At 43.1% G+C, this 10940-nt stretch overlaps 1 protein-coding gene across 1 annotated transcript in view; it reads right to left on the reverse strand.

The window, feature by feature from the left end:
- The window catches only part of LOC109969247 (myomegalin), a 34266-nt gene that overhangs the window by 7447 nt on the left and 15879 nt on the right, over window positions 1-10940 (reverse strand). Inside the window, exons 14-36 of the mRNA XM_020615973.1 lie at window positions 10863-10936; window positions 10166-10303; window positions 9800-9979; window positions 9418-9612; window positions 9143-9325; window positions 8949-9065; window positions 8772-8852; window positions 8548-8654; window positions 8285-8427; window positions 5751-5869; window positions 5475-5650; window positions 4994-5276; window positions 4260-4464; window positions 4017-4133; window positions 3654-3919; window positions 3328-3542; window positions 3023-3140; window positions 2780-2897; window positions 2581-2635; window positions 1034-1275; window positions 844-948; window positions 601-762; window positions 186-443 (exon numbers count right to left, since the gene is read on the reverse strand). Coding sequence (XP_020471629.1) covers window positions 186-443; window positions 601-762; window positions 844-948; window positions 1034-1275; window positions 2581-2635; window positions 2780-2897; window positions 3023-3140; window positions 3328-3542; window positions 3654-3919; window positions 4017-4133; window positions 4260-4464; window positions 4994-5276; window positions 5475-5650; window positions 5751-5869; window positions 8285-8427; window positions 8548-8654; window positions 8772-8852; window positions 8949-9065; window positions 9143-9325; window positions 9418-9612; window positions 9800-9979; window positions 10166-10303; window positions 10863-10936 — 3657 coding nt within the window. The remainder of the gene's footprint in view (window positions 1-185; window positions 444-600; window positions 763-843; window positions 949-1033; window positions 1276-2580; window positions 2636-2779; window positions 2898-3022; window positions 3141-3327; window positions 3543-3653; window positions 3920-4016; window positions 4134-4259; window positions 4465-4993; window positions 5277-5474; window positions 5651-5750; window positions 5870-8284; window positions 8428-8547; window positions 8655-8771; window positions 8853-8948; window positions 9066-9142; window positions 9326-9417; window positions 9613-9799; window positions 9980-10165; window positions 10304-10862; window positions 10937-10940) is intronic.

Below are 10940 nucleotides of genomic sequence, written 5' to 3' on the forward strand. Positions count from 1 at the left end.
ATGTTTAAAGACATTAAGTTTAATCTTTACCTTATTTAATTTCACATGTTTGGTTTTCCGTACAAAGAATCATGTTGTCAGTGTTACGGTCCATGTCACAACATCCTCAAAATATGTGTTTTGCTTGATGCCACTGGTCTATGTTGTTAATACTGCAGGCAAATGACTGGTATAGTATGTCACACCTGCATGGTCACCTCCTGGCTGGTGTCCAGATGATCCAGAATACCTTCCAACTGGTTGAACCAAGTTGTCCGTGTCCCATAAAGTGGCACCTGTCACTAGACCTGAGTCAGACTTGAGTGAGTGGCCCTCAGGGATGCCATCCAGATGGTACTGTTGAAAGGCATGATGGGATAGCTGGCTATAGCTGGAGAGGTTGTGCTGGTTGTGGTCACCAGGTGAGAGAGTGAACAGAGCCTTGTCATGGGGAATTGCAAAACCTGTACCATAAACACACACAACAGTAAAGAAGTGTGTGAAGCTTGAATACACTCTTAGGACACGAGGGGTGTATTCAAGGGAGACAGAGGTTGCACACAGTTGAGATTATGAAAGTTAAGTAATTTCACACATGGCACACTTTCCCTGGCCCCTCACCCCTGTTCTGCTTATTCATCTGTTTGTACAGCATGTCCAGCTCTGGGTGAACAGCGATCACAGACAGGGCCCTGGGCCGGGGGTCAGAAGTGACTTCCTTACCCCAGACATCAGGGCCAGAGAGGATGGAGGGGGAAGAGGAAACAGGCTCACTGAAAAGGGCTGGAGGACAATGAGGAAAAAACATGAAGGAGGAGGAGGAAAAGGAAATCAGATTTTTGCAATCATATGTGAGTCCCATACCTCTGGAGAACTGACTGGTCAAAGCCATAGGGGCTGAGCAAAGCATGTTGGGACAGCTGCTGGAAGACTTGAGGAGGCCATGAGGAGGAAGGAAAGATGAACGGACTAGAAGAGGGGAATGAAAGTGAAAGGATAGAACAGAAAGAGAAAAGATCAAGAGGAAAAAAAAAAGATCAAGCTTCAACAATACCATCTGGTTCTGATCCTGGCTGCCTCAGTCGGTGCTCCTCCTGATACTCTCTGGCATCTAAATCAGAACACAACTCCAGGTCTTCATTGGTGCGGTACTCGTCCGACACCAGGGAGGTCCTGTCTGATTGGTCGGTTGTCTCAGAGAGGGCATGGCAGCTGGACGGGCTTTCGGGACATTGCTGCAACTTGGTGTGGAGTGACTCGATGATTTTGTCCTTCTGCTGCAGCTCCTTACTCAGCCTACATGTGTACACATGAGAATCAACTATAACACCGAACTGATACAAGAGAAAAGAAGCAAGTCCATAATAGTCTACTTATACAGTAAGTGGTATATGATTATCCATGAATAGTAAAACATATCACAATAAGAAAAGGATACGGAGCTGCAACAATTATTCACTCAATGAAACTGTTGATTGACAAAACTATTTTGATAACTAATTGTTTTGGTCATTTTTTAAAGAGTTTGCTGCTTTTTTCTGTATATGATAGAAAACTGGGTAGCTTTGGATTTCTGAATTAGATGTTTGAAGAAGACATATATGAGACCTTTCATCTCTCTTACTGTTTCAGCTGATGAAGCATGAACTTGCTGTCTCTTTCCAACAGCATCCAAAAAATAAACTATCTTTCTTGCTTGGCCTCGACCCATAGAGAAACAGCTGTTTATGGGATTGCACAGATTTTCACAGAGAAGCCATCTGATAATGAGTTCAGTCCACTACTCAGCTCAGTCTTTTAAGATTTAAAAATACATTTAAAAGTAATGCCAAAAAAACCCATAAGTAACTTTGTAAAGATCTGACAGAAATAATCTTGGCTGGTGAAACCTGCAAACTGTCTTTTCATCAAAAGTAACTTAACGGTAAATGATCCCTGTTGTGGCCTGTTAGCGGATTAACATTAACCTTCTGTCATGTCTCCACCATAAGGAGCCATGTGGACGGCTCCTTGTCACATGACAAACTAATCGCTTGGACAGAGTAAGTGCTCCGCAAAGTGAGCTAATAACTTCAAGACAACCTCACTGATTTCATTGTGATACTACAGTTTGTTGTTTGCTGATGCAAAGATAAACAGATTGGGATTTATCCCTTTTTTATATTTATAGGGAATTGTTTGTCTAGTATTTTCAATCCCTTATGAAAACACTTAATGCATGCAGTGTGCACATGTACTTAACATGTGCATACAAGACTGAGGATGAAGATTTGTAGCTCAGTCATGTGGCAGACAATGATTTAGCCACAGTCCATACTCTGAGTTCTCATCTTTAAGTTTGCAAACACTCACCTGTCCTGCACATGGTCTGCAACTAACCAACTAATGTGCAGTTATAGTTATTTCATCATAGCATACAAACAGTTATAGGGGACATCTAAGTGCACCTGTATGCAGAGAGGTTCCTTCTAAATGAATCTCTCACACAAGCTCCAAATGCAAGCTACTTGGCTTACCTTGCTGTCACTTTAAGTTTAACATGGTAGAAACATTTTCTTTCACACACACATTCACCATGCAGACATAATGAAGCTGACTCACCGTAGGGCAAGCAGCTCATGGTCCATCTTGTCATCGTGGCTCTCTGCATGGTCGCCTATACAAACCAAACCAAAAGAACAGAAAGGGAGTGGAAAGCCATTTTTAAAAGACAGTTTAGGAGGAGAAGACACTGAGAATGGAGAACTGTAGAACAAACAATATGTCCGTGTGGTGGAAGAGACAGGAGGACGTCTCTTACGTCCACTGATCTTGATGAACACTCTTTGTGCCAGGGCGGTGCTCTGTGCCAACTGTTCTCTGAAGCTCTGACCCATGTAGTAATCAATATCATTAGCTCGCAGGAGCTCCTCAAAGGTCTGAAAAGTGTTGAGAAATTCAGCAGGTTTAAAAACTGACTACAGAATGCAATGCTTATGTTGGTAATATGTAGAAAAATGTGGTTTAATGAGTCATTTAATTAATGTAGAAGGGTTTGCAGCACCTTTGTGGTATCACCCAGGTGCTGGGTGAGGATATGGCAGACTCCTTGCCCCTCTCTCATCCTCTGCCTCAGATGGGACAGCTCACGAGCTTGTGCCTGGATCAAAGAGTTGTACTTCCTATAAAAACAGGAGGAAGAACAGTCAGGGGAACACAATAGGATTAAATGAAATGTTAGTATGTTTTCAGAGCACTAAGAGTTTTAAATTAGTGCATATATAACTGTTCCCATGTGCATCTTTAACTGAGTCTACCTAAAGAAAGCGTAACTAGCCCCTCCTTCTCCTTCTTTCTGTTATCACACACCCAGGCCAAGTGGCACATTTCTCCTCTTCTGCTTGGCCTTTGCCCTCCAATCTGGAACTCTTCAGCTGTGCCTCTAGTGATGCAACCCGTGCCATCAGCTCTTGCAGGTCCCCATTGGGTTTGGACGCTAACCGAGTCCCTTGTGTATCAGACATCCAGCCTTCATCCTCTTCTACACCACTTGGGGCAGGTGTTCTTTCAAATGCCCAGTTTACCTTGAAGGTGATTATAAAACAGCAAAATAAATAAATATAAAATTGATGAACTACAAGCTTGAACTTACAGAGTGGTCATTAATACAGAGCAACCGATCAGTGTGACAGTACCTTGCGAGGGGTGCGTTCCAGACTGGAGGCATAGTCACTGGTGGCAGACAGGGAACGCACTCGCAGCTGCAGCCCACGGATCACCTTGTGGCAGCGGCCCAGCTGTGAGCGGAGATCCTGGACCAGATGCTGCAGAGAGACCGGCTCATCTGCCAGTTCATAAACACCTGTGTTACTGCTGGTATTACCAGCATACCAGCTGCTGCCCACACCCTCATAGTGTTGATGATGGGACAGTGATGTGCACATCTCCAGGTCATCAAACTCTGAGGGAGAGAAAGTTGAAGAAAGTATTAATGAAGGATTACTAAAAATAATACTGGATATTATAATTTAAGAGAACATTTTGTCTCTGTTGGCCACCTGGGCTGCTGGTGTCTTCTCTCTCAGCTTCGTTCTCACTGCGACCACAGGTCTCATAACCCAGATCCTGGAGATCCACCTGCACTTGTTTACTGACCTGCTGAACGGATGTCTCTGCTGCAGAGATGTGAAAATGGAATTACTTGAATGTCATTAATAGAGTATTTGATTGTGGTTTGAGTTCTTATAAGCATCTAATAACATGTCAGCCTTCCTTGATTCATGTTCCTGAGAGTGACTCACTGAGCAGATCTCTGTAGTCCTTCAGTTGTTCAGCCTGAGCATGGACTGTGGCCTCAGATACCATCAGCCTCTCCTGCAGCTCTCTGTTCTCCTGGTGGCTGAGAGCCAGGTCTGAGCGCAGACGGACCGCCTGTTCTCTGACACTCTCCTCTACATTGTGCCAGAGTGCCCCCTCCTCCCTGCTCTCACCAGCAGGCTCCACCTCCTGCAACAGCAAATGGTGCAACACTGGTTTGTAGCACAGCTCACTGAAATCTGCTTTGCAGCAAGTGAAGCCTAGTGCACTTATTTGATCACTTTTTACACCACAATGTATTATTGTTTGCCATTTTATTCTCTTTAGAACTGTCACTTCTGTATTTGTGTGTCATAGCAACAAACTACCATACTATATGAAAGATGGACAAAATAATATGAATAAAGCCAATTTCATGCATACATATTAACCCTTATTACATTCAGTTTTGTACAGATTGCATCAGAGAGGTGCTGATGCAACATTTGATAACATTTTTTGAGATGCAAGTTGTGTTGTTCTATTGACTCATACTTCATTGTAAGGTGTTCTAATATCTTAGGAAAATATTAGCAGAAGAGTTGAAGGAGAAATTAAAAGTCTTAATAGATTTGCAGCAGATTCATAAAATATCTGGGATAGTTATTAGCTGCTGATATTAGTCCCTCAATGTTTCACATGATTTAATTTTTATTTAAATGTATATATAATGTGTTACCGTCTCAGTTTGGTGTGTGCGATGATGGGACGGCCGGGTGCAGTGCCTCTTCCCTCGCTTCTCACTCAAACTAACACAAGGAGGACCTCGCTTCCCTGTAGACACTGGAGATATTTCCTCCTCTTCATCATCTTCCTTATCCTCCTCAATATCCTCCTTCTCCTCTTCCTGGTTCACACTCCTGGGATTCTTCTCTATGTTCGTCTTCAGTCCCAGGAATCCAGCTGGTCCTTGAGCTTCTTTCAGAACCCGGTTCTCCTGCTGCACCCTTTGCAGTGCACTCCTAGCAGAAGATGAGCAGGAACGTCAAATCAAACGCACATTAATGTAAAGTAGCTGTCAGGTTTGAACCTCCCCAGCAGCTCAGACGGCAGAGCCACCGACAACACAACAGTCACAATTCTTGCTTCATACATACAATAACATCCTCTTAAACAATCAGAACTTCTAATTTTCCTGAGGATATGAGACAAATATGCACCTCATCTGGGACACAGAGGAGTATCCATCCCTCTCCAGCTGAAATCTTATTTCCTCAAGCTGGCCTTCAAGCGTCTTCTTTGCCTTCTCAAGCTGTTCCACATCAACTCTCTGAGAAAGCACCTCCCTGGTCGGCCCTATGGCCACACCCACAGGTCCACGAGTCCTCACACAAGTCTAAATAAAAGTCAGAAAAACATTTACATTTTTATATCATCCTTACTATTTAAGATAAAGTGCTTTCTCCAAAGTTTAAATCAAGTAGAGATGCATATACCCGAATGGAAGCCAAACTTCTGGGGGTCACTTTGTCGTCATCATCCTCTATGCTGTCTGTGAACTCATCACTGCTGTTGCCTTCATCATCTCCTTCCTCCTCCTCTTCTGTGCTGAGCTCTGAAAACACAGTAACCATATAAGAACAATATTCACTTGCTTTTTGCTCATTTGTTTAATTGTATTCCTGTTTTTCTTCTTGGTCTTTCATTTTTATGTCTCTCCCTCTCTAGCGGGCACTCTGTTCCATTCTTTCCAGAACCCTGTCTGAATCACCACTTTGGAAGTCATAGGACTAAAGGGAAATGTTATGTCATAGATTTCCTACCAGCCAAAAACACACTCAAGACAGTGCAACCCAGTATGAGTATGTGTGTTCATGAGAAAGACTTTACAGAAAGCCAGAACAAATGTGATGGAGTTTGGATGATTTATATTCCCCCACAAACTGTGTGCCAAAATGATCTATGTTATTAAAAGTTTTGTATTCACACAGAGAGCAAGTGAGGAACACATAAATGATGTTGATTTGCTGCCAGGAAGCACAGGCGCTGTGGAAAGTGATTGGTAGGAATGTCAAAGGAAATCTGTTTTACATAATAGGCCCTAATAATACACAAGAGAGACATGCATAATATACCACATGCACACAGTGTGCAGTGCTAGATGTCCATCATGGATGTAAGAGTGTGCTCACTAGATTGGTGGAACTAATGGGATTATTTACTTATCAGTGAAAAGTTTAATGATACTTAAAAGTGTTTCCACCCACCGACCAGAATGAAAGTTTAATACTGTATAATATGTAGGTTTGAGCTGCTGGTGAGAGGGCAGGAAATTCATGAAATGAGTGAAGCTGCCAGCTTATTACTGATGGAACAATGTGCTTTGTAAGCTGAACCGACTGAATATGGGCCTCTGTTTACATGCAGACACGCATAACATGCAGAAAGGGGCACATACTGAAGCTGCATATCATGTTGCTGGGTGTATTTGTCATTTAAATTCAGGGAACAATTAAGTGAAAGGTCTCTCAACAGTTTCTTATTTGGTGACTTTCATTTTAGCATTGTGGATTATCTAAACTGCAGCAGAACAGCCATGCACACACGAAAACCATACCACAGTCGCATGCATGAGTGAGCACAGACATGAACAAAGAGAACTCATTGGAATTGGAAATGTCTGGAATAGTTTGATGTACATGTTTGCATTTGCACATTAAAATAGAATTTTCTACAGAAATCTGTTGACAAATTCTGATATTTGACATTTACTGGGAATTTATGACAATATTTCATGGCATTTATAATATATATATACATTTAAAAAGCATGTTAAGACAAACTGAGGAGAACATGTAAGCAGTATTTCTACCCTGAAAGGCTCAGACAGATACAATACAGTGGGCTGGTGTTTGGGGAAATAAGGAAGGTCCATCAAGGAACAAGTTGGGGATTTCAGGTTTGGGATATTCTCAAAACTAATTCCCAATTAAACACAATAAAGAGAAATCCATAACAGAAGTGCTTTTGACAAAAACCCAGCACATGTTTATTTTTGTTGCATGTAAAATACAAAAGAGTGTTGACAAGGATTCCATCTTTGAGGCTAGATGAGAAATCAGGGCACAACTCCCAAGAAAATGTATTCTACCTATTATATATTTTTAAAGAGCAAGTATTATTTCTGGCGTTCACATCTCATGTGATTCATAGAGTACAATGCAGACAATCTGATAAACTAAAAACAATACATACAATAACTTACCGTAATCAGCACACACCTCTGCCTTGTATCTAACCTATATTTCATGCATATCTGAGAGACTGAAATTACAGCAAAGCAGTTTTACATGAACTAACTATGAAAGTAAGGTTAAGCTGAACTAGTGGGAAGCTACTTGGCCATCTTTTTGGAGTTATATCTTGGACCTTATTGATGTGCACATCCTGGTCGCAAACAGATGACGTAAAACAAATGATGGATGGTGAGACGTTTCACTACAAGGCTCATATGAGCTTGAGTTTCTCCACAAGATGTAATTTCACTGTGATAGTAAGGCTGGAAGAGTGACACCAGGTGAGAGACAGTACACAGAAATGGCAATACAGAACAACAACTGCAAAGCAATACGCAGGCGGTTATCATAAACAATATAAAACCATATTCACACCATACTCACAAAAGATATTAATAAATAAGACTGAGTTGCACATTGCTGTTTCAAACCATTAATCATCTGAACAGACTGCTACTACTACTACTGTGAGTAGTAGTTGGGCAATCTGGACGAAGCTGCCTGAAGACTGAGGGTCAAATTTAGATTTTCATTCATAATTTGAGCAGACTGTGCTTTATCAGATTCACATTCGGGCCACATTTTTAAAAATTAAAACCAATCAACTGTGGGTACAGACAGCTGCATCTCACAAAGAGTGCCAGTACCACTCTGCTGAGGTCAGACAGAGCATTATGGAGCATTAGTGACGGTGCGCTGTGCAGCCCTGGAGGCTGAACCCTGCCCATCCCCACCTCCAGAGTCGGACTGCCTTTTAGTTGCCCTTTCCAGCCCCAGGGCCATCTTACGGGTCCTGGCCAGGACCTCCTCCAGCTGTCCGCGGAGAGCCTGGACCGAGTCTAACTCAGTGTGAAGGGCCTGGATCTTCTCTGTACTGCTGAGAAGTGGACAAGAAGAGAAGAAACAAGTGTCTTTAGTGCAAAAGTAAAAATGCCCTGTAACTTACTGAATTCATGGGAAACTAGGTTGTCACAAGACTTGGGAGCAGGTGCCCTACCTGTCAGTCTTGGTGTGGATCTGAGTGAGATTTTGATACAATCTCTTCTCTGCCCTCAGGGCGTCATTCAGCTTGTTGTACTCTGACACAAGCTGCTCCAGCACACACTAGATGAGTGGAAAGCAGGGTTGAGAAGGAAGGAGATATACATTAAATGTGTAATTCTTAAGCAGTGTAATCCCCTAAACATCATTATTTCACTGGGAAAGAAGTTAAAATCCTACTTGGTGATCAGTGCCGTCTTTTGTGGGAACACCTTCGACCTGCTGCCGAGCCAAAGATAAATGCAAAGCAGAGAGCTCCTTCTGCATGATGAAGACACAAAGATATGATGACATGATGTTACGACACAAAAAAAAACAGGGATTCTTGATATGAGTCATCTCAGGGCCCACAGATACCTGAGCCTCCCGCTCCTTCTTCAGTGCCAGCTGCAGCTCCTCCTCGAGAGCCTTCACCTCAGCCTCCCTCTCCTTAGAGGAAGGATGCATTGCCTCTTCCTGGCCCTGCATTAACTCCTGATAAATAAAAGATAATGCAAAGATAAAGCAGACAGAGCAAGGGAGAAAGCCAAGGGAAATGTATGAACAGATACCTTAATGAAGGCTTCTTTCTCTTGGAGCACACTTCGCAGATGCTCCGTCTCTCCTCCCATCTCCCTCTCTCTGTCCCATCTCAGCTCACACAGTTCCTGCTCTCTTATTGACAGCTGCCTGCGTAGCTCCTGCAGCTGACCCGTCCGCTCACTAATCACTAAGGACAGCCTATAGGCATAGTCCTGAGAAAGAATGAGGGAGGAGATTGAAGGCTTTTAAACTTCCTTTTATCGTGCACAATCTGTAGGTCACATATACTGGCAACGTGGCCTACCTGCAGATACTGATCTTTGGAGCTGAGAGCACTGAGCAGATCCTGGACCTGTGCGTGGTGTTCGTTAGACTGGCGGCTGCGGTCTGTAAGCAGCTCCTGGAAAAGTTTCTCTTTGAGTGCCAGCCGAGACTTCAGCTCCTCCACAACCTCAGTGGGACCGGCCTGGACTCTGGCAACAAGGGTTGCTGTCAGTTCCTGTACGTGCATACACATAGAAGAAAATACAATAAGAAGGGGCTGTATCAGTGTACCTGCTGTATTTGTCAAAGTGAAAACAAGTAACACAGGTTTCTCTGCTTGGGCAGGTTTTCCAAAGCTTTGAAAATTACACCACAGAGAATTAGAAGCCATGACAATAAAGGCATGAATGTGTGTGTGTTACCTGGACCTCCTGGCTACGGCTTTGCAGGGTTTCCTGTAGCTGGCTGATGATGGTGTCTTTCTCTCTCTGAGCATTCCTCTCCTTCTCCTCACCCTGCTGCTTCAGCCACTGGAGGTTCCTGTAGGCCTCTGCAGCCTGCTCCAGCTCCAGCTCCTTCCCTCGCACCAAGGCATCCAGACTCTGATGGTCAAAAATAGGTGTAACCACACAAAAAGAAAAATGTAATACTTGATATATGTCTTGAATTTATTTACTATTCCTGTTGCTAATGGATCTGTGCCACTGAGAGAAATTTACTGTATGGGCCCTGCCCTTTAGTATAAACAGGCAGGTCTGTTATGTTTGTACTCTGTGAAATGAGCATACCGTGATGGTGTCCTCATTGTTGGACAGGATGCAGCGGAGTCTCTCCAGGTCTCGTTCTTTCTCCCTGAGAGCCTGCTGCAGCCTCCTCACCTGGGCCTCATGCTCCTCCAGACAGTGGAACTTGTCATCTATCGAGCGCTGCAGACAGTGGGGGCGGGGGGATCACAGTGCTGCTCTTCTAGGAACCCTTAACTGGGATATTCATCCCTGCTCTGACATTCATCGCATTCCTTACAGTGCTTAGTTTTGCACTTAACAGAAAAATGAGCCCCTGCGACATATTCAAAGCTCTTTCTTTATAGATGTATCGGAGTATGAAATTAACTTTTTTGTTATGGAGCACCAACATCATCTGAGCTAGTCATGCTATGTTTTACTATAAAGAAGCACACTGCACTACATACTGACAACTAAGGTCTTCTTTCCCAGTGCTTATCCTAAGATTTTTTTTTAAATTGGTGGTAAAATTTTATGCTGACCTACTGGATTATGAGGGATTTTGTATTACTGTCTATCAGTGGCTCTTTTGACTGCTGCAAGAAAAGCCTCAGTGCTACAGTGATCTACACGACAGGGTAGTCTTCAGTGACTTCAACATTTCATATATCAGCATTTTTGTATCCACTCAATATTTCCACCAAGTTGCCATTAAATTCTGTCCTTGGTGTGTGTGGGAATCTGTGTGTTTATGTTTTACCTCCAGAGCTCTGTCTCTATCTTTTATTCGCTCCTTTAGTTTCTCCAGCAGGGCATCTCTTGGTTTGGAGCTTCCTGC

The sequence above is a fragment of the Monopterus albus genome, unplaced genomic scaffold (genome assembly GCF_001952655.1).
Source record: "Monopterus albus unplaced genomic scaffold, M_albus_1.0 scaffold172.1, whole genome shotgun sequence".
NCBI lineage: Eukaryota > Metazoa > Chordata > Actinopteri > Synbranchiformes > Synbranchidae > Monopterus > Monopterus albus.